The 24,320-nt window shown below is 37.3% G+C and overlaps 1 protein-coding gene across 4 annotated transcripts in view; it reads right to left on the bottom strand.

The window, feature by feature from the left end:
• Positions 1–24,320, bottom strand: part of LOC132384691 (SWI/SNF complex subunit SMARCC2-like) — a 124,780-nt gene that overhangs the window by 58,407 nt on the left and 42,053 nt on the right. For all 4 annotated transcript variants that reach the window (XM_059956056.1, XM_059956059.1, XM_059956057.1 and 1 more), the window contains exons 8-10: positions 13,415–13,490; positions 4,513–4,644; positions 3,625–3,740 (exon numbers count right to left, since the gene is read on the bottom strand). In XM_059956056.1, the coding sequence (XP_059812039.1) occupies positions 3,625–3,740; positions 4,513–4,644; positions 13,415–13,490 (324 nt within the window). The remainder of the gene's footprint in view (positions 1–3,624; positions 3,741–4,512; positions 4,645–13,414; positions 13,491–24,320) is intronic.

Genomic DNA, 24,320 nt, shown 5'->3' with positions numbered 1-24,320 from the left:
TGCACCTACTTCTGCAAGTTGACTGAAATTTTGTTCTGCTTAATAGTTGTACAAACTGGGGAAAAAGCCAGCTGTCCCAATGGGACAGGCCCAATGACTTTATGAATGCGGCACTCAGAACCCAGGTGATCACCAGTCTCCAAATTCAGCCATTTTATGTAGGTGCTAAGCAACAACTAAATCATTTTACTCCTGTGGTATGTGAAGGATGCATTATAAAGTATTATAATGCACACTAAACTTTTTCCTAATGCATTTTTCCCTCAGTTTTAATAGCCTGGGATTTGGAAGTTATCAGGTGGTGATGACAGCATGTCATTTTCTTTGGACTAAGGCCCTACTAACCCATTATTAGAATGTTCTTTTACCACCTGCCTCCATCTACCAAAAGACTTCACTTCCATTTTATAACATAGAAAGATACAAAAGATGTAATGAATACCCTGGCAGCTCTTCTAAAAGATTGAAAATCCAACTGAAGTACTGTTTCAAATATTTAACACAGCTCTGCTGTTGCCTAAACAACACAGTAGGTCACCTATTTCTGTAATACAACAAATGTACTGCATTATTGTAACTTGAGGTCAAAATATCACACACTCTAATCCTCCTAAAAGTTAAGACTTCCAACTGTGTCTACAATACTGTTAACTTTTACAATACTTTGCTAAACGAATCAGCTTTAGTTTTCTTCACAAATTCACTCCTATTCCCCTGTATATGTTCCCTGCAACATAGTTATATTTACTAGTTCACATTTTTCTGGGCTCCATAAAAGATGGCAAAAACTTCAACTTCCATGATGTAGCATCAACTGTATATGCCAGATATCCAGACTGAGCCAAAATTTCAGCTCAGCTTCATCTCCAGGCAGAAGGGAAAGCTAATTGTGGAACTGCTATGCAGTATTCCTAATATTAAATAACCACATTAAAGTCACATAGAATCATATAGCACAGGATGCTACAGTTGAAAAAAATGTGACAAATTATAACAAGTTTCTTTGGCCAGCTCCACTTTGCCATTAGTAAATGATAACATGTTTAAAAAAAATGAGAACATGATACTAGCTTTACCAATGGAGGTTGACTTTTCATTACACTTTTTTGATTTGTCCAGTCAGATAACTAACAGACAACTTAACAAATTGCTTTTGTTGATTAAAAAAAAATCTGACATTAATGTAGTTAGTAAATCTAGAAAGGTTTCCTTGCTATGCTGTCTGCCCTGCTCCTAGTCCTGATTGCTTCTGGCAACATTGTTCTCTTTCAAAATTTAATTTCTTGTCACTTTCTTTTCTTTGAGAAGAATTTTCCCTCTTCCCTCTCCAGTTTTCTGTCAGCTATTTAAATATAACTGCCTGCATGTAGCCCCAGCAACCCTGTTTTTTTTTACACATACTCTGCTTTCTCTGGCTAGTAGCACAGTCCCTACATGCTTTTCTTGTGTGGCATACTACTCTCTACTTCATTTGTCTGCCTCAGTCCCTACTGCCAATAAAATATATAAAAATAATTGTCTGCTTCTGGGACTCTCATCTCAATATTGCTGGAGTGGAGTCAGCCTTTAAGTGATTAACCTAACATGGTAAATCATAATCATAATAATAGGGTGTAACACTCTTGCTCAATTTCCGATTCACCCAGAAGTAAGAATTGATTGCGTATTTTAAAAATCCTTTGCATTGGACAGATTCTATATTGATTTTTAAAAAACTAACAGACTTTGTTGTTTACATCTAGCTCTCTTCTGATTAATATCCTGTCATACAATATTTTCATGAAAAAATTGCCAAACCACATTTTTTCAGTTCATTGTTCACATGTAACAATGTTCCACCTCAACAAAATTTTTGACAGGTAAGTTTGTGACTTTTCATATTTTCTCAAAGGCATTCAAGCAGATTAAACTCTTGAAAAGGAAGGCCATATACTGTATGTGTAATAAAAAATTCTAAGGTCTTTTGATTGCCATTTTATGAACAGAGATGGAAATTTTTAAAGTCTTGAACAAAGCTCACATGAAAAAATTGTATGCTCCAGTTTTCATTGTTTGAGTACTTCATAAAAAGGCCATAGCCCCTTTCAAAAGTTTATACTATGAGACCGAACTAGGAGACGGGAGTGGGGGGGCGGGGTGGGTTAGGCAGAGGGAAGAGGCAGAAAGAGGTACACAGCCAGAGGGTGGTAGAATAAGAAAGAGAGACAGCAGTGCACACAGAAAGGTGTCGAGAGAACAGAAAGCAGTACTCAAGCATAGTAAATCTAAAAGGGGAAGAGATAAAACAGATGTAGTAGTACTAGATAAGATAGAATTAGCTGGCATGAATATGCCTGGTATATAAAGAGGAAAAAGTTGGAGAATGAGAAAGAGCCCCTCTTCTATCATTAACAGTGTGAATGAAGTAAAGAAAGATCAAGACAAATAAGTTTGAGTTTTCAAGGAAAAATTTACAGAATTACAAAATTCAACCCTACAGAAAACCAATAAAAACAACAAACAGGAAAAGAATCTGACTTAGTGGCAGTAAATAATTTGGCCTGATATTTTAATCTGCAATCCATTCCTATTATCAAATAGGATACCCACTGAAGCACCATAACACTGCAAGGGCATCTATTGGCAGACAGATCACAAATGTCAAGTGTTCAATTTTGAAGTTTGTACTGATCCAGTAATTGCAATTAAAAAAAAAGGTTGAGACCATTACTCTTCATTACTAGGCAGAGGGTATACATTCAAAGACACCCCACTCCCCAAAAAATAAAAACAATCTTCTACCAAGCAAACTGGAAAAACTAAGCCGCAGGCCCTTCAGAGGTAGCATGCCTCCAAAAATAACCATTGGTCAAATTTCCAAGAGAATAGAGCAAGGTTAGTTTTTTCTTGGGAATTTAAGTTTCGGTGTGTTTGCTGTAATAGAAACCTTTTTAAAAAAAAATTACCTCTAGTTACTGGCAAAACAAAATGGTGGCCAAAAGGATGTTTCCCCGCAGAAGTATTTTGAGAATTTTAATTAATCCCCCTTCTTCTTGATGGATGCTTACGGCTAACTACTTACAATGCTCAAATTATATTTTTACTGCCTCCTAAATATCTAAGACAACCAATATAATTCAATTTCTCATCATCCATTGCTTTGGACAGATAGTTTAATTGAGGATCTGTGATAGGAGAAACCGATGAACAGCTTGTATAAAGAGTTCTTAGAAGTGTGTAGGATGCATGTGACCTTTTCTTGTTTCAGTTTTTGCTTTGAAGAAATAATACTTGGACCAGGATCACTCTAGATGGGCTTTAATAATTGTTGATGTTTCTTATAATTTTTCAGCACAATACCACTTTTTTTGGCCACTGTCCTCTAGATTTGTGTAGTTGTCATCATGGCATTATTCAAGTAATTTATATTTTAACAAGCTTTTGAGTAGTAGAGGACTATAATGTGTCTAATTTGTTTTTAAGGAAAAACATTATTTTCTTCCAATACATGAGGTGTGGTCCAGGAGCTTGGTAGACAGGAATGTTGACAAGGATTTTGCCTACTAAATTCATACAGGAAGGAAACAAAGTTTAACATTTCCAATTTCAAAGAAATAATTTTGAGAGACAAGGGAAGTGCCTCACCCTTTCTTGGTATTCTTTTTCTTGGAGTCAGGTGTAGGAGAAGGAGAAGGAGAACGTTTCCTCTTTTTGTGACTGCTTCCCTTTTTATCTCTTCTATCTGAATCAGGGCTGTGCACCTTTGAATAAATATTTAAAGAATTATTCATTTTCTATGCAGCCCATGAAACCTCATTTTCATAAAAGCACCAAATTTTATATATTTTCAGACAGGAATTGTCTCTAAATAACAGACCAAGCTTTGTCAGCCAGGGAACATATGAAAAAAAGTTTGGTAGAGGAATGACTACTTAGCTCCTCAAGCCTGCACTACCATAGCTAATTCGACTGTAACCTCAATTTTGCACTCACACCAACCTGCTGTAATTTTCACCCCTTTGCTTACCAAGAAACTATCTATTTCTGCCTTAGAATATTCAAAGACTTTGCTTCCATTGCCCTTTTGAGGAAGAGGGTTCCGAAGACTCATCCAAAAGAAGAACATTTCATGTCCTATTAACTAAGGAATAAGGGCAACAAAATCCAACAACAGTTACTAAATTAAACTTATTTGGGGTGCTAAACTCTGGGTGTGGAAAAAGGAAATCAATGAAGAGAAATTAAGCTTCTGAATTCTACTAGGAAAATAAGCAGAACGGGGTATTTTTCCTGAACAAAACTTTGAAATAAGTACATATTTATCTGAATTCAAATGATTTTACTTCCTCAGTATTTTCAAATTAAAACAGCGAATACCTGTTCTGAATATTGCATACTTTTGCAACAAGCTCACATTTAAACATAACCAAAAGGAATAAACTTTAAAAAATATTTACATATAACCAATCACTCAAATGACTGAAACTTGTCTCAAATCAAGGAAAAAACTAAAATGGGAAACCATGCAATTACCTCTTCTGTTAATGTTTTGGCAGAAATTCTTTTCCTTCGAACAACAGGCGCTCGATCATCATTTACCTCATAATCTTCCTCATTCATCCATTCATTAAAGGTATCAGTATCCATTATCCACTTAGCATGGACCTGTCAACAAATAGGAAGTACAATTAGTTTTGAATATCAATTCATAAAACTGTATAGAAAGCAAGAGCAAGTGAACACAAGAATATTTTCCTGAAAACTCCAGATACAAATATGAGGAATCTATTACTGCATTGCCTTACTTCTTCCACCCATCAGGAGAAAGAGAGCAGTCGAGGAAGAAGGGTTTTCACCACTATGAAGGGAGGGTGTTGCAATATAAATGCAAAGTAGTCACAAAAAAGGATGAACTATTTGCAAAGGTCTCAGCAAGGACCTGGACCCACTGCAATTAGTCTATCACCACAATAGATCGACGGAACATGCAATTTCAAAGGGTCTTCTCGTGGCCTTGGATCATCTGGACAATACAAATACTTAAGTCAGGATGCAGTTTATTGACTACAGCTCAGCATTTAACACAATTATTCCTACAGTTCTGATCGAAAAGCTCCAGAACTTAGGCCCCTGTACCTCCCACTGCAACTGAATTTTCAACTTCCTCACGAGATGACCACAATATCTGTGCAGATTGGAAATAACATCTCCACCTTGACAATCAACGTTAGCGCACCTAAAGGGTGTGTGCTTAGCCCATTGCTCTACTCTCTCTACATCCATGACTGTGTGGCTAGGCACAGCTCAAATTCCATCAATAAATTTGCTGATGATACAACTATTGTTGGCAGAATTTCAGATGGGCGACGACAGAATGTACAGGAGTTAGCTATATCAGCTAGTTGAGTAGTGTTGCAGCAGCAATCTTGCCCTCAACGTCAGTAAAACCAAAGAATTGATTAGGGGCTTCAGGAAGGGTAAGATGAGGGAACACACACCAATCCTCATAAAGAGATCAGAAGTGGAAAGAGTGAGCAATTTCAAGTTCCTGGGTGTCAATACCTCTGAGGGTCTAACCTGGATCTGACACACTGATGCAGCTACAAATAAGGCACAACAGCAGCTATATTTCAAGTCACCAAAGACACTTGCAAATTTCTACAGATGTCCTGTGGAGAGTATTCTAACTGGCTGCATCACTGTCTGGTATGGGGGAATTTACTGAACAGGATCAAAATAAGCTGCAGAATTGCAAATTTAGTCAACTCCATCACGGACACTGGCCTCCACAGTATCCAGGACATTTTCAAGGAACGATGACTCAAAAAGGTGGCACCCGTCATTAAAGATCCCTATCACCCAGGTCATGCTTTGTTCTCACTGCTACCATCTGGAAGGAGGCAAAGAAGCCTGAAGCCACACACTCAACGATTTAGGAACAGCTTCTTTCCCTTGGCCATCTGATTCCTAAATAGATATCGAACTCCTGAACAGTAACCACACTACTGTGTTGTTTCCATTTTTGCACTACTTATTTAACTATTTTATTTGTATATATTTATATACTGCAATTCACATTTTTTTCCCTATTACGTATTGCATTATAGTGCTGAGGCAAAGACAATAAATTTCACGACATACGCCGGTGACATTAAACCTGATTCTGATGTAACAGGTTTTCAATGGTCTTAATACTTCAAAAGAAGCTCCTTCTGTTCTTGAACACATCTTTTATTACCTTTCTCCCTCATGTCTATTTGCCTTTCACATAAGTATCCTATTCATAATCACCATTTTTTGTGGTAATAAATTCTACAATTTAACCATTTTCAGAATGTAGATCTTTTGCCGGAATTCTTATTGAATGTATAAGTGTTCATTCAACATTTTGGGCTTCCATGTGTGAAAACATGCTCTGCATCTACTCCAATAAATCTTTTCAAAATAAAAGACTTCAAAAATATGGCAAAGGTGCATTAGACTAGAGGGCAGAGATTTAAGGCAAGTCATTGGTGGTGTGGGGGGGATCTGAGGGACATTTTTTTCCCCATCCAGAGGGTAGTTGTTATCTGGAAGAAATACTGTAAATTCCAGACTATAAGCCGCTACTTTTTTCCCACGCTTTGAACACTGCGGCAACACTGCGGCCTATACTACGGTGCCGCTAATGCATGTTTTTTTTTATGCCGCCAAAAACATTTTGCCTCGTAACAGTAGACCAATAAAATTGATGAGTAGTTCACAGAGGTCCAATGAAATTGTACGATAAATCAAGCGCACTTTCACAATTATTGTAAATCAGTCATTTGTACTCACCCTCATCAACATGGAAAACACTCGAAGAAAAGCATATGATGCAGCTTTTAAGTTAAAGGCGATCAATCTGGCGGTTGAAGAAGGAAATCGAGCTGCTGCACATAATTTTGGCATAAATGAATCGATGTTGAGACGGTGGAGACGCCAGCATGAAGAACTGAGTCAATGCAAAAAGACGACAAAAGCTTTCTAAGGTAATCATAGCAGATGGCCCGAACTTGAAAACTTTCTTGAAGACTGGGTTAACACACAGAGAGCAGGCGGCCGCGGTGTTTCCACCGTGCAGATCAGACTGAAGGCTAAAGCAATCGCCACCAAAATGAAAATCGAAGATTTTAGAGGTGGGCCATCGTGGTGTTTTAGATTTATGAGACGAAAAGGCCTGTCCGTCTGGGTACGCACGACTCTGTGTCAGCAGCTCCCTCCTGACCACGAGGAAAAGCTTGCTAACTTCCGCACATTCACTCAAACAAAGATAGCGGAGAATTCCATCGGGCCAGATGATATCATAAATATGGATGAAGTACCTTTGACTTGACCTGCCTCTCACTCGGACTGTTAATAAAAAAGGTGACTCGTCCATCACACTGAAAACAAGTGGCCATGAGAGAACGCATTTTACTTGTGTTCTGAGCTGCACAGCATCCGGACTAAAGCTTCCACCGATGGTGATTTTTAAGCAGCTGACAATGAAAGTTCAGTGAAAGCTGCCATCAAGAGTACAAACTCAATTCCAGCTGTGATTCCTGGGGGCACCACGAAGTATTTGCAGCCACTGGACATCAGCGTGAACCGGGCATTTAAAGTGGCGCTGCGCGTTGAGTGGGAGGCTTGGATGACGAGCGGCGAGAAATCCTTTACCAAAACAGGACGCATGCGAAGAGCATCTTTAACTCAAGTTTGCCAGTGGATCCTAAATGCGTGGAGCCATGTCACAACATCCACCATCACCAACGGGTTTCGAAAGGCTGGACTGCTGCATGATGAAGAGGACCTCGTGCGCTCAAGTGAGAGCGACAACGAAGAGACTGAAGTGAGTGATGAGATCCTGAGGTTATTCAATTCAGATACTGAAGAAGAGGACTTTGATGGTTTTAGTGCGCAGGAGGAAGATGAAGAAGGAGATCAATAACTTTTCCTGGTAGGCTGCAGTATATATATATTTTTTTACCAGTCATTAGGAGATATTGGAATGTTGTTCGTGCACTGTTCAGTTAAAAAGTATACGCAACGTAATTTGTGTGTTACCGATACGTATGTATATTTAAAAGTAGCTGTGTTACAGGCACTGTTCAAAAAAAAGCATTTGCAATATATATCTGTTTAAGTTACCATACGGATTTAATTAAAAGTTAAAAAATCCTCACGTGTAATATCTTTCTGAGTAAATATCTCATATTACAACGTGGGACACCTGCGGCTTAAAATCCGGTGCGGCCTGTACAAGTACAAAATTGATTTTCTTTCTAAAATTAGAGCGTGCGGCTTTTAATCAGGTGCGCTCTGTAGTCCGGAATCTACGGTAACCTGAGAAGCTGATGTAGAAAACATTTAAAAAGCTACTGAGGCCTTATAAAGGTGCCAGTCAGACTGCACTTGGAACATTGTGAGAAATTTTGGGCCCTGTATCTAAGGGGAAGGCCCAGATGAGGTTTACAAGATCCCAGAATGAAAGGCTTAATGTATGAGGTGCATTTGACAGCTCTGGGACTGTACTCAATGGAACTGAAAGGATGAAAGGTGTGGGGGGAGGGGGAGGATCTCAATGAACCCCACTGAATACTGAAAAGCCTGGATAGAGTGAATGTAGAGAGGATGTTTTCATTGGTAGGAGATTCTGGAATTCGAGGGTATAGGCTCAAAATAAAAGGATGTCATTTAATCTTTTCAGGCAGAAAGTGGTGAATCTGCAGAATTCATGACCATAAAGGGGCATGTAGACCAAGTCACTGGATGCATTTAAAACAGAGATTGATAGGCTCTTGAATAATAAAGGGATTAAAGGTTATATATAGGCAGAAGGTGGGGGGGGGGGGGGGGGGAGAGAGAGAATAAAATCAGCCAGGATTGAATGATGCAATTGACTCATTGGGCCAAATGGCCTAATTCTACTTCTGCATGTTATGGCATTGCTGGGCTGAAGTCCAAGTGCTGGTAAATGGGATAAGTATAATACTTGATAACTGGCATGGACGTTAGGTTGAAGGGCCTGTTTCTGAGCTGTATGACTCTTGGATTGTACTTATTACATCTTCCCAATCAGAAAATTTGCTGGCTCTTTCTTCTGAATCTCAGTAGTTTTCCAATAGCTATTTGGAACTATTATATCTGCCAATTAATTTTTGTGTCATTATTAGTTTCTCTACTATCCTCCCCAAGTTCTATTACTTTATCAATTGCCTCCCCCATTGTTATTTAAAACTATTTTTCACCACCAAGGATATTTGTATCCGTTAATAGCGCTATTATTATTTTTCTTTTTATGTCTTTAAACTACTATTTCTCTCTATGATCCTTTATCTTACAGCTCCTTTTGCCCATTAATGGCTTTTGTGGCCTCTTTCCGCACTCTATTAGATTGCATTTGTCGTCCTTAACCCTATTGTCCATGCAGTCGACGTTCTTTTGTTCAGTTTCAGCTTTACCTTTATTTCTTTATTCATTCGTGGTTTGAGATTACTGGCCAATTTCCATTTGTTTTTTAGTGGGATACATTCCTTTTTAATTCCATTAATCACTGCGTTTAACATTTCTCACTGCTTTTCTGTTTCTTTGCTAACAAATTTATTTTTTTCTGCCTGCACTTTCATCATCAGAAAAGCCTTTCAGTTACTTCAAATGTTTGTTCACACATTTCTTTCCCCATGTCTTTCTAATGTTGGGTGAAAGGTAGTGTGCTCCTATTAATGTAATCAACAAGAACAACATGTATTTAAATAGCATCTTTAATTCAATGAAACATCCCAAGCCACTTCACAAAAGACATCAAAAATAATCAGTCACCAATCCTTGTTTTTTTTTCATTCTAGTCTGCGAGGGTAATTTACATGTGATCTCACTACATGTCCTAGGTCATGAACAATTTGCTGGCTTATGTCATTAAGAAGAGCCCAAACACCTTAGCCTGAAGAGCATTACAGCACCGAATCTGACAACCAAAGGTCCCTTTCAGGACCAATTAACCAAAGTTAATTGTTTCAAATGTTCTTGCTCCCTAAGAAACCCATCAGCCTAAATGCAACCCATTCTGCTTGTAACTTAATTAAAAAAAACACAAGATAGTGGACTACAACAATGTAAAATAGTTTGGCCACCTCCATCCAACTTGCCATCTTTCCATTGGAACAACAGTGGGTAAGCTGACCATTTTGATTGCTCATGTTACAGATTGAGACATGGCCAACCCTGCGCCATCCACCAGCCAGCCACCTACATCATTTCAGTTACTGCCCTTAGATGCAGAGCCACCTGTTACCACATCATACAAATAATTTAAAGATTACCAAAATATACAGTGAAATGTGTCATTTGTATCAACGCCCAACAGAGTCTGCAGATGTGCTGGGGGCAGCTTGTGTCGACATGCCTCTGGCGCTATCATAGCATGCCCACAATTTACTCAGCTTAACCTACGCATCATGGGGAGAATGTACAAACTTCTTACAGACAGCGGTGGAATTGAATCCTAACACTGGTGCTGTGAAGTGTTGCACTAACAACAATATACCGACAATGGGCATCCAATATCCAACATGTTTATGATGTTGAAAGCTAAGAATCTTCTTCATTGTTCACCTGCCCAAGGAAATAACCTGCACCATGGTTGCCAACCGAGTTTTAGATTATCCACAATGCAAATGCAGCAATGATACTAATGAACTTCCTTGAAGACATGTCATTGCAGAGGAATTAAACTGTTGAAAATATGAAAAGCCTAAATTTTTCTCCATAGACTTGCTGCCTTCTCATGTGCCAAAGCTCAGTTGCAGATACCATTTAACCTAGCCAACTCAAAGGAAACAACTTGCATCAAGAGCAAAGGCAACATAATGAAGAAGTGGGTACAATTCTGACTGTCAGCAAGTCAGAGAAAGCTTGTGGAATTAATGGCGTCTATGCAGAATTTCTCAAGAACCAGGACTCCAAGCTGCATCTTCTTCAATTGCATCCAGCAGCCTAGTTAACAGGATAATCTTAGACATCAAAGGATTTGCCATCCCAAGATCAGGAAAAACAGCAAAGTATCCTAAAACAGTTTGTCCCATCAGTCATCTATGATCAACAGGCAATTCAAAACAAGCAATAATAGATTTAGTAGCTGCCACTTCAAATGTGTGATCTTCAGATAGAAGTTGCTCTGATAATGTCTTTGCACTCACTACCAGTACTGAGGCAATCTTCCAGAACAGCCGAAAATGAGAGTTGGCTTCATAGACTCATCACTGTACACTCAATGGCCACTTTATTAGGTGCACCTGTACATTAATGCAAATATCTAATCAACCAATGTGGCAGCAACTCAATGCAGAAAAGCATGCAGACATGGTCAAAAAGTTCAGTTTTGTTTAGACCAAACATCAATAACAAGGAAGAAATGTGATCTAAGTGACTTTGACTATGGAATGATAGTTGGTGCCCGAGGGGGTGGTTGTGTATCTCAGAAAATGCTGATCTCCTGGGATTTTCATACCCAACAGTCTCTAGAAGAGGGGTTTTCCATGGAATCCTTGGTTAATGATAGAGGTCTATGGCATAAAAAAGGTTGGGAACCCTTGCTCTAGAGTTTATACAGAATGGTGCGATAAACAAAAAACATTCAGAAAGCGGCAGTTCTGTGGGCAAGAGTGCCTTTGATGAGAGAGGCCAGAGGAGAATGGCCAGACAGGTTCACATTGATAGGAAGGTGACAGTGACTCAAACAACTATGAATTACAACAGTGGTGTGCAGAAGAGCATCTCTGAATGTACAACATGTTGAACCTTGAAGTGGACAGGCTACAGCAGCAGAAGACCATGAACATACATTCAGTGGCTATTTTATTAGGTACCTAATAAAGCAGCCACTGAGTGTATGACATTTTCTTGGTGTGACTGAAACAGTTTAACAATTATTCAAATGCTGCGCCTGATTTATCAATAGCCTAATAAGCAATCACAGGCTGTGCATCTATTTTGGCAATGGTCTGCTGAACGAGAACACTCAACAGCATGTTTGCCACGTGAACCAGTGCTCACATCAGCATTTTCCAACATTTTTAAGTCATAAGCCCTGCACCAAATCCTGAAAGCCCTTCTATGTCAATAACATGGCACTTTTGATGCAAACATCAATACATGCAGCAGCAAGTAAAACACGTGCTTGCTGGGATGGCACAGTGGCTTACAGACAGCACCCCAGGGTAAATCCTGCTAACTGTATGGAGTAGGCACTCTCCTTGTGGTCACTTGGGTTTCCTCCAGGTGCTTTAGATTACCAACCCTCACCCCATCCAAAGAAGTGCACCTGTCCTGAAGAAGGGTCTCGGCCTGAAATGTTGACTGTTTACTCTTTTCCACAGATGTTGTCTGGCCAACTGAGCTCCTCCAACAGTGAGAGAGCATGAGAGGTGGGGAGTGCGTGCAAGAGTGGGAGGTGGAGGGAGCATGCCCGAGAGCTGGGGGGGGGGGGGGTGGAGGAGAAGGGGGTGCACTCATCCTGGGGAGGGGGAGCAGGAGAGGATGAGGGGGCAGGGGGGGAAGAGGGAGAAAGGGGGAGATGGAGCGCCTCTTCACCTTTCTAATTACTTTATTAAGTATCCCTAAGCACATTCACCATATGGAGGGCCTCTCTCATTTTCATTTCTCTATACCTGCCATGGTGAAATTTTCTGATCTCTTCAACCATGAGCACTGGATCCAGTTCAGTTCTCTCATATTGAGCACTGGCTCTAGCTCTGGTCATATCCATGTGGAGCACTGACTCTAGCTGCGGTCAGGGAGACACATGGGATATATTCAGAAACTGTAAACAACAATGAGGGGAGGTAAATGGTAGTCCCAAATATGAAGGGTGTGAGTTATTGGGATAAAACACTAGAGATTTTAGCTGTTTTGCAGGGAAAGGAAACACCTCTGAGGTGACTTTATAAAGGGATGCAAAATTCTTGAAGGAATTGTAAAGATAATTTTGAATCTTACTCCAAACTAAATTGAGAGAGCAGCGCAAGGGTTCACAGGGTCAGATTACCGCAAGATAAATTAAGGACAGACATTAAGATTCTCCAGCAAGTAATCTCCTGGGGAAAAGGCAGAAGAATTTGAAATAATTTACCACTTTAGTATATGAGGTAACTAATAAACTGGCCAGAGTGCATTCTTCGTTATCAATTTTATTACACTAGAGACTAAATAGTTAAGTTTCAAATGCTGTTAACTACCTAGCTGCAATACCACAGCAAACAAAACAAAGCATTACTGTCTTTTCCTGATCTGAGTGCACAACAATTAGAAGGTGAATTTGATCAGCTACTGATCACGCCAGGGCTGTGGCCAAAAACCATGACAAATCTTTGGAATTTTTCCTGACAAAGTAACACAAATATATATATTTTGACATATCAGAAATTATAGAACTGCAAACCTTCCGGGGTCGTTCAGTTGGTGGGGGGTCCTCAACTGCTGCCTCAATTTCACTGGCTGGAATCCATGTATCATAACTGGAGGGACACAATGAAGGAATAACCTCAATATCATAGAAGCACTTATATTTTCACTTAATACATCACAATAGTACCATAAGCCATTTCTTGACAATCACTCATTAACAAACTTTATTAAGGCATTAAAATATTCCAGCTCCATCTTCCATTTTGCTTTTCATAACACTTTTTGATCACTCTTATAAATAAACAATTGTCAGAAAATTGTCCTGCTGAAGGGTCTTGGCCTGAAACGTTGACTGTACTCTTCCATAGAGGCTGCCTGGCCTGCTGAGTTCCTCCAGCATTTTGTATGTATTAATCAGAAAATTGTATTTACATATTTTACATGCTGAAATTTTAAATGTGTTCTAAAAATGAATTTCAGTAAAGTATTCAAAGATTAAGTCAATTTGGATTATTTTTACAGTACATATGTTCAATGATTCATTTGATATCTGAAACATTTCAAATACAATAACTTGAGATTTCTGGTGAGAGAGAAAGAAAACAAAGATTATTTACACACATAATTATAATGGAAGAAATCTGACAGCAACTTCTGTGCATATTTGTAGTACAATGTGTAAGTACATAAGTTCCTGTCAGTGATTTCCTGGAAATCCACAGGGTGCACTGTTTCACTGCCTTCTCCATTAAAATCAGTCAATTGATATTTCAGATATTGTTATTGTAAAACGAACCTGGAAACGTGTTCTGTTGCATGAGATTCAAGAGTTATAATGGCATACTAAGCAATAATTATTAATTAAAGTGTGGGGGAACACTTTTGTTCCAGTGATCATAACAACTTCTCTCATGCTGTGCATAATAGAAGAAAAACTTAACTGCTTAAAAAGTAACCTCCTTCTGTTATCTTGTGTCTACTCCAATCTTTAATTTGAGCTCTGTAATATATTAAAGTGTCACTTAAAAGTTCAGCTTAATTGAAGATCACTCAATAAGACTGACTACTCAGCCAACTTGAAAACAACTTGAAAAAAATCCTGAGGTAACTACAAAAACTGAAGAAGACAGGGCAGTCAGAGGGTAGTGATTGAGGATTGTTTTTCTGACTGAATATCTCTAAACAGTGGTGTACCACAAGGATCTGTGCTGGGACCACTGATGTTTGTCGCACGTATAAATGGTTGATGGGCATGTAGGTAGACTGGTTAGTAAATTGAGTGACAACACAAAGGTTAGTTGAATAATGGATAGTGAAAAAGATTGTGATGGGGACATAGGATAAGTTACAAAGTTGAGCAGTGCAGTAGCAGATGGCATTTAACCTAGACAAGCATGAGGTAATGCATTTTTAAACATCAAGTACCAACAGGATGTTCACAGTAAATGGCAGGGATCTTAGAAGAGTTGATGTAGAAGGACACTGAAGTGCAAGTTCATAATTTGTATTAGGGACTGCAAAGGATATTTTTCTTCCAAATACTTAGGAGGAAATTTCTGATCATCAAAGACTGGATCTTGAACATGTAGTCCGAAAGCTTAGAAATAATAGCGGAGTCAAGATACATAGAATTAGGTGTCATCAGCATAAATGTGGAAACTGACGTCATACTTATGGATGTTAGCAAGAGACAAAACAGATATGAAATTAGGAGGGTCAAGGATAGATTCCTGAGGGACACGAGAGGTAATAGCATGTGAAAGAGAAGAGTCCATTGCTAGTGCTTAATTTAAAGATCTTCTACATGATTGTTTAAAAACAAATGATGCTAAAAGAGCTAAACCTTTCTGACAATTACCCAGATTGGTCACTTTCTTTCTTTCTTTTTAAATCTTTTTATTAATTTTTAAACAAACATAAATGAAACATGAATACAAAGTGTTTGAGAGTACGTAATTGATAGTTTAAGTAGACATTCAAATATATAATAATCAATATATATAGCCTCCCAAACTCATAGTATTTATGAACAAAAGAAACAAAAAGAAAAAAAAAAAGAGAAGAAAAAAAACACTAACCAACGTGGGCTGTTGCATAATGTTAAATACATACAGTAGTACCAATAACTCCGAACCTCCATCCAAATAATTAAGGATAATAAAAGTAAGGTTTAGGAAAAGACAATTTAACTCATATGAAAATGTTGAATAAATGGTCTCCAAGTTTCTTCAAATTTAACTAAAGGATCAAAAACAATGCTTCTAATTTTTTCTAAGCTCAAACAAGAGATAGTTGGAGAAAACCACTGAAATATAGTTGAAGGATTAATTTCTTTCCAATTCAATAAAATAGATCTTCTAGCCATTAATGTAACAAATGCAATCATTCGTCGAGATGAAGAGGATAAATGACTATTATCCACCATTGGTCAACCAAAAATTGCAGTAAAAGGATGCGGTTGGAAATTGATATTCAGAATTCTTGAAATAATACTGAAAATATCTTTCCAGTAATTTTGTAAACAAGGGCAAGACCAAAACATATGGGTCAATGAGGCAACATCGGAATGACATCTGTCACAGGTTGGATTAACATGAGAATAAAATCGATCAAGTTTATCCTTAGACATATGAGCTCTATGTACAACCTTAAATTGTATGAGGGCATGTTTAGCACAAATAGAGGACGAATTGACTAATAGTAAAATTTTCTCCCACTGCTCAGTGGATATAAGACAATGAAGTTCTTCTTCCCGTTCCTTCTTAATTTTTTCTGATACATCTGGCTGTATTTTCATGATCATATTATAAATGACAGCTACTAAACCCTTTTGACAAGGATTCAGAGCTAAAATTCTTTCCGTAATGTCCAATGGACATAGTTTTGGAAAAGACTGTAACTCATTATACAAAAAATTTCTAACTTGCAAATATCTAAAAAAATGGGTTTTAGGAAAATTATATTTATTAGATAGCTGCTCAAAGGACACAACGCTATCATCCAAAAACAAATCATGAAAACATGTTATACCTTTTGTTTTCCATAAAAGAGGGCCGAAAGAAATAGTTAGATATTATAGGGCACGATAAAATAAACTTATTCAAACCAAAAAATTTACGAAATTGAAACCAAATTTGCAATGTGTATTTGACTATAGGATTAGTTATTCGTTTATTCAATTTAGATAAAGAAAAAGGAAGTGAAAATCCTAAGATTGAAAACAATGAAAAGTCTTGTACAGATTTACATTCCAAATTTACCCATTATGGGCAAGCAGCTGTAGTCAATTCTTGTGTCCAAAATATTAAATATCGTATATTAACTGCCCAATAGTAAAATCTCAAGTTTGGCAAAGCCAAACCGCCCTCCTTCTTAGGCTTCTGTAAATATTTTTTGCCTAGTCTAGGATTTTTATTCTGCCACAGATAAGAAGATATTTTGGAGTCAATAATATCAAAAAAAGATTTAGGAATAAAAATTGGTAATGCTTGAAATAAATATAAGAATTTGGGTAATACCATCATCTTAATAGCATTAATTCTACCAACCAATGACACAGATAGTGGAGACCACCAAGTTGCTTAATTTGGTCAATTAAGGGTAAAAAGTTAGCTTTAAATAAATCTTTATTTTTTTTTTAGTAATTTTAATACTAAATAAGTAAAATAATCTGTAACAACTTTAAATAGTAAATGGTTATAAATTGGAACTTGCATATTTAATGGAAATAATTCGCTCTTATTAAAATTAAATTTATAACCAGAAAAGTTACTAAACTGAGCAAGCAAGGACGAAATAGCAGGAATAGATCTTTCAGGGTCAGATATGTATAGTAACAAATCATCAGCATATAATGATAACTTATCCGTCCCCTCGCCAAGAGTAATACCCAAAATATTAGGTGATTCACGAATGGCTATAGCCAAAGATTCTAAAGCGATGTCAAATAGTAAAGGACTTAAAGGACAACCTTGCCTTGTACCACGGAATAACTGGAAAAAAAGGAGATCTTTGATTATTGGTAAAAACCGAAGCCAAGGGTTTACGGTATATTAATTTAATCCATGATATAAATTTTGAACTAAAATTAAAATGCTGCATTGTATTAAATAAATATGGCCATTCAACTCTATCAAATGCTTTTTCAGCATCTAAAGAAAGGACACATTCTGGTATTTTGGGTGAAGGAGTATAAATAATATTAATTAATTTTCTAATGTTAAAAGATGAATAGCAATTTTTAACAAATCCAGTCTGACCTTCAGAAATGATTCCAGGTAATAGATTTTCTAATCTAGTAGCCAAAATTTTACTAAAGATCTTAAAATCCGTATTCAGCAAGGATATAGGCCGATAGGATGCACATTCAATAGGGTCTTTATCTTTTTTAAGGATTAAAGAAATAGAAGCTTCATAAAAAGATTGTGGCAATTTGCCTATAATTAACGCATCTTTAAAAATTTTTACAAAGCCAAGGAGAAAGTATAGAGGAAAAAGATTTTTAAAAAGTATAGAGAAAAAGAATAACCATCTTGACCAGAAGCTTTACCGGAATTCATTGAAAAAATAGCCTTTTTTTATTTCAGTTTCCGTGATAGGCGTATCTAAGAATACACTATCCTCTACTGTTAATTTTGGAATATTCAATTTCCTTAAAAATTCATTTATTATAGAAGAATCCTCAGCAAATTCTGATTGATATAAGGAATTATAAAAATCTTGAAAGGCTTTATTTATCTCTTTATGGTCGAACATCAGAGTGCCATCTTGTTTACGAATCCTAGTAATCTGTTGTTTAACCGAAGCAGTTTTCAATTGATTAGCCAATAATTTACCAGACTTATCTCCATATACATAAAACTGGGTTCTAGATTTAATTAACTGATTTTCAATTGAAGAGGATAATAACAAACTATGCTCCATTTGAAGTTCCACTCTTTCTTTATAAAGTTCTTTGGTGGGGGTCACTTAATAAATCTTATCAATTGCTTTGATTTTATCAACCAATGTTAATATTTTAGAATTAGTTCGTTTCCTAACTCCAGCAGAGTATGAAATAAACTGTCCACGAATAAATGCTTTAAAAGTGTCCCATAAAATTCCACTAGAGATCTCTGCTGTAGAATTTGTTGAGAAAAACAAATCAATTTGTTGTTTGATAAAATTGACAAAGTCTAAGTCCTGCAATAAAATAAAGTTGAACCTCCAAGATTTAGCATTAATAGATGAATCCATTATCTTAATAGATAACTTCAAAGGTGCATGATCAGAAATGGTAATGGAGTCATATTTACAATCGATAACATCTGTAAATAAATGGTGATCAATGAAAAAGTAATCAATTCTTGAATAATTATGATAAACATGAGAAAAGTATGAAAACTCTTTGTCATTGGGGTATAAAAAACGCCAAATTTCAAAAATTGCTGAATCAGTCATAAAGGAGTTGATAAGAGAGACCGATTTATTCGGAAGAACTTGGGTGGGCTTGGATCTATCCATCGAAGGGTTTAAACAACAGTTAAAATCCCCACCCATTATCAGTCTATACTGATTCAAATTGGGAAAGGATGTAAATAGACACTTAAAAAATTCAGGACAATCAGTGTTTGGAGCATAAACATTAACTAAAACAACTTTTTGATTAAAAAGTAGACCAGTAATAAGCAAAAATCTACCTCGTGGGTCTGAAATTGTTTCATGATGTATAAAGGAGGTTGAAGAATCTATAAAAATGGAAACGCCTCTTACTTTGGCTTGAGAATTCGAGTGATATTGTTGGCCTTTCCAAAACCTAAAAAAGTGTTGACTATCCACCTTCCTCACATGAGTCTCTTGTACAAAGATAACATTAGCATTCATTCTATGGAATACTTTGAATATTTTTTTCCGTTTGATAAGATGATTTAAACCATTAGTATTCCAAGAAACAAAATTAATAACCCTATCCATATTGACAATATTTATTACAATTAACACATAAGGTTAAAAAAAAGATGAACTCATGAATCCGGAAGAGGGAAGTAAGTTCAAGGAGAAACCGGAAATCACGGCACTACAACCATTTTTGTAGTTTCATATGAGCCCATGAAGTAAAACTAAGCATAAAGCAAGCAAAAAGAAAAGAAGAAAAATCCCCCTCCCTCTACCCTCAAAACCCCAGGAAAAAAGCCAAAAAGAGGCAAGCAAGCAATCTAACACTAAAATTACCCCCATGTCTCAAGACGGCAACTCAAAGAAAAGTTGAAAAAGATACAAACCACCCATATTATAAGAAAGGGTTGGTATAACAAAAATTAAAATATAAAATTAGTATTATATATATATATAAAACAAAAGGATTTAAAAAAATAAAATGATAAAACCCATAAATGAATAATACTGAATTAGTGTTTTAAAAGAGAGTTTAAAAACTTATTCAAACACATCAAAATGGATGTGACGTTCCCAGCACTGAAGCCTTTCGGGAAGAAGAAACGACATTTTATTTTTTAAAAAATCTTAATATTTAAACGTTAAAAATAAAAAAAAAGTGTATACGAACTTAAAAGAAAACCCTAATAAATTATTTTCAAAACTAACAGATTAATAACATGAAAAAATAACAAACTCAGAGTAAACCAAAAACGAACTTTTACCATGTATAAAAAATACATGTAAGCCATACATAAAAAAGCATCATTTTTTAAAAGATCCATATCTTATAAACTAATTATTACATTAGTCAACCCGATAAAATGTTATTCTTCCAGAAAACTTTGAGCATCCGCTGGAGATTTAAACAGCTGATAAGTTCCGTCTTCTAGAGAAACTCTCAAATGTGCTGAAATAACAGTGCTTGCTTGTAGCCTTTCTGATGAATTTCCGACAGAACCGATTTAAAAGCCATTCTTGCCCTTAAAACTTCGGGACTGTAGTCTTCCAGAATACGGAATTTAAAATCTTGAAAGCTGATCATACCCTTTTTCCGTGCAACCCGAGTCAAACGCTCTTTGGTATGGGGATAGTGGATCCGGAGAATTACTTGTCGTGGTTTCAAGCTTGAATCTGAATGAAAACGAGAAATGCGATGTGCACGGTTGATTATTAGAGGGGAATCCAGTACTTCTGAGCCAAAGACATCCATTAAAAATTTGGAGAAAAAAACAGTGAGATCACCATTCTCAAATTTTTCCGGAATCCCAATTAACCGAAGATCTTGTCTTCGAGAGCGGTTTTCAAGATCAGTAATTTTAGATTTATAACGATCCATCTGTTGAGAAGTCAAAGTTTGCTGTTGTTGCAAAGTTTCAATTATACTATCTCTCTTGCGAGCAGCTTCTTCAAGAACTAAAATACTTGCTTGTTGTTTTTGTGACTCCAGTGTAAGTGCTTTAAGTTTTGCGTCAAATGTCTTTAAAATTTCATCAAACGTAGAAAGCTTTGCGGTTAATTTATTCTCCAGTTTTCCAAGTCTGTCGTCCATAAGATTCGCAATTGCTTCTAAAGTTATTGGTTCTTTCGTCTGTTTCGATTCCTTTGCTTTAGACATTTCAGCGAGTTGAAAATGATTCAAACAGTTGAAAAAAATTTCATATGTTTAAGCCTCTTTAGAATAGATATAAAAAGATCAATTAGGGGGTGCTTGTAGGTTTAAAAAAAAAGTAAAAGATTTGGAGCAAAGCCTAAAACCGCTTCACTCCATACGCGCCATCTTGAGACCATCCAGATTGGTCACTGAAATAAGATTGAAAAAGTACAGAGAAAATTTACAAGGATGTTGCTGGGACTGGGGTGGGGGGGGGGGGTGGGGTGGGCCTCAGTTATACATAAAAATTGAATATGTTAGAACTTTATTCCCTAGAATGCAGAAGACTGAGAGGAGATTTGATAGAGGTATATAAAATTAGAAGGGACATAGATATGGTAAAAAGCAGGCTTTTTACTCTGAGGTTGGGTGAGACTACAACCAGAGGTCATGGTTTAAGGATGAAAGGTGAAATGTTTAAGGGGAACCTGTGGGGAAACTTCTTTATTCAGAGAGTAGTGAGAGTGTGTAATGAGCTGCAGTGCAAGCTGTGGATGCAATTTTGATTTCAACATTTAAGAGAATTTAGGATAGGTACATGGAGGGCTATGACCAAGTGCAGTCATTAGGACTAGGCAGTTTAAATGGTTCAGCATGGAAAGGCTCGTTTCTGCGCTGAAGTTTTTTTATGTCTTGAAGGAAGTTTTTTTTTATATAAGGAAGAACATCACACTCGACACATCTCAGCAGTTTCTATCCTTTTCAGCTTCCTACAGCTGAGGTAAAGATTCTAACTTCTCTGGTGACAATACTTACCCAAGACTTATAAAAATTAACTTTCCATTAAAAAGAAAATTCACTACAGAGCAAAAGGTTGTGTTAAACAGGACTGTACAGCTATAGAAACCAGTAACTGTTAGAGAACAAGAAAGGCGCAAATGAAGTCAGCTACCACAGATATAATCCATGTGTTTAAGGAAGCTTTTGGCAGAAAAGGAAAGCAGAACTGTTGAGTGGGCTTATCAACTCAGTGGTCTTGGAACTAACGCCAAAGTCTCAGGGTAGGAAGTTCAACTCAACTGCATTGCTTATAAGGATTAGATCTGCAAACAAGAGATTATATCCTATCCAAAAGACAAACTGTCTGTCCTCCCATTCATCCATATCAAGATTATGGTGTGGTCCTTCATGATTCTGAAAAAATTAATTTATCATTGTGTGGGACATCATTGGCAAAACCATAATTTGTCTAACCATGGCCCCCTCTATTGTCAAAATGAATCCAAACTCAGGTTGGAGGAACAACACCTTATATACCGGCTGGGTAGCCTCCAACCTGATGGCATGAACATTGACTTCTCTAACTTCTGTTAATGCCCCTCCTCCCCTTCTTACCCCATCCCTGGCATATTTAGTTGTTTGCCTGTTCTCCATCTCCCTCTGGTGCTCCCCCACCCCTCCATTCTTTCTCCTGAGGCCTCCTGTCCCATGATCCTTTCCCTTCTCCAGCTCTGTATCACTTTGGTCAATCACCTTTCCAGCTCTTAGCTTCATCCCAACCCCTCCGGTCTTCTCCTATCATTTCGCATTCCCTCTCCCCCCCCCCCCCCCCCCCACTACTTTCAAATCTCTTACTATCTTTCCTTTCGGTTAGTCCTGACGAAGGGTCTCGGCCCGAAACGTCAACAGCGCTTCTCCCTATAGATTCTGCCTAGCCTGCTGTGTTCTACCAGCATTTTGTGTGTGTTGTTTGAATTTCTAGCATCTGCAGATTTCCTCGTGTTTGATAATTTATCAAGCCTACTTTTGAGAAAGCGGAGGTGAACTGCGTTCTTAAACTGCTGCATTCTGTTCTCTCCCACAATGTGCACAGAATTTGAAGACTTAGACATGGTGAGGTTATTCATGTTCCTTACGGCTAAGCTTTTGGTGTTAGAAGACAAATTCCATCACAGGGCACTTAGCCTCTGAACTGCTCTTGTATCCACTGTATTTACGTGACTGGTCCAGTTGAGATTCTGGTCCATGGCGAACACCAAGGATGTTGATCTCAGTAAAGTTGCCAATGGTACTGCTATGAAATATCAAAGGTATGTGGTTATCTTCTTCCTTGTTAGAAAGGCAATTATTTAATTGTGAATGTCAATGCTACTTACCATTTATCAGTCCATGTCTGAGTGTTGCTGCATGCTGGAATGAGCTATTTAATATTCTGGAATTCAAAAGTGGAATTAAACATTTGAAATATTAAAAATTCCCACTTCTGACCTTCTGATGGAAAAGAAACCACTGATAGATTAAGTTGCAGGTACTTCGGTACAGGATACTGTCCCAAGGAACTCTTGCAGTGATGGCTTGGGGCTGACTTCTAACAACTACATCCATCTTCCTTTTTGAGAGCTTTTTCATTAACTTCAGTTTTCCACAGCTCCTCGATGCTATTTTCAGTCAAATGCAGCTCATGTGTTAAGGGCTGTCACATTCATCGCACCTCTGGAATTCAACTCTTTGGCTATGTTTGGACCAAATCTTTACAATGTCAAGAGCAGAGTGATATTGGTGAAATCTAAACTGGACAACAATGAGCAGATTTTGCAGGTTATTGGCTCTGTCAACTGGTAATAACTGATAGTAGGCCTCTGGAGCTGTAACTAGCAGGAACAGATTTTACTTCTTCAGTGAGCAGGACAAACTTATATAATTCTCAAGAGAGCTGAAACAGTGTGGCTAGGGTGATGACCAATTCTTCCGCTGGGCATTTGTTATATGTACTGCTTTCATGTTTTTTGCAATCACAAGCAATGAATAGAATTAGCTGCAGACCATCTTCTGAGCTGGTGAGGAACTAAAAAAAAAAGCTGAAAATGATTATCCAACTGGCACTTCTGGCTGAAGATTCCTGTTCTGCTCCAAATCTCTATTTCCTAATTTCCCATTCCTCATCCATGTTGAGTATTATGCAAGGTGATTCAATCAAGTTTACTGAAAACCATCTTTCCATGACATTTGAAAATTCTCACATTTTTTATCAAACCATTAATCCAGCTGAATATTCAAAAACCAAGATAAGCTATGCAATCAATTAAATATTTCAAAACAGAGACTGTGGCCCTTTTATTATATCTGTAGTGCTGATTATTTGAAATGAAAGGCACAATTGTTCACACAGTAAAATTTCCATAGCACCTCCCCATCACAGAAGTCCAATAATGTCACAAGAAGCTCCTTTTAAGTTAGCTGTCCCAGAAAATTCCCATGGACTGTTCACAGTTAGGGCGGCTAGCCAGTGAGTATATTTTACGTATTTTGACAGTTTTGTGAACTCTTTGATTAAGTAATTTCATTATTATCATTTCCCCAAGGCTCCTGTTGGTGACTCACCAGAAAACTTCTCCCTTCACTGAGATGAAGCTGGCCTTTCAACCTATTGCCT

This window comes from Hypanus sabinus, chromosome X1 (assembly GCF_030144855.1).
Source record: "Hypanus sabinus isolate sHypSab1 chromosome X1, sHypSab1.hap1, whole genome shotgun sequence".
NCBI lineage: Eukaryota > Metazoa > Chordata > Chondrichthyes > Myliobatiformes > Dasyatidae > Hypanus > Hypanus sabinus.
The sequence above is the reverse complement of the archived record's forward strand: the minus strand, read 5'-3'. Positions and strand labels throughout refer to the sequence as shown.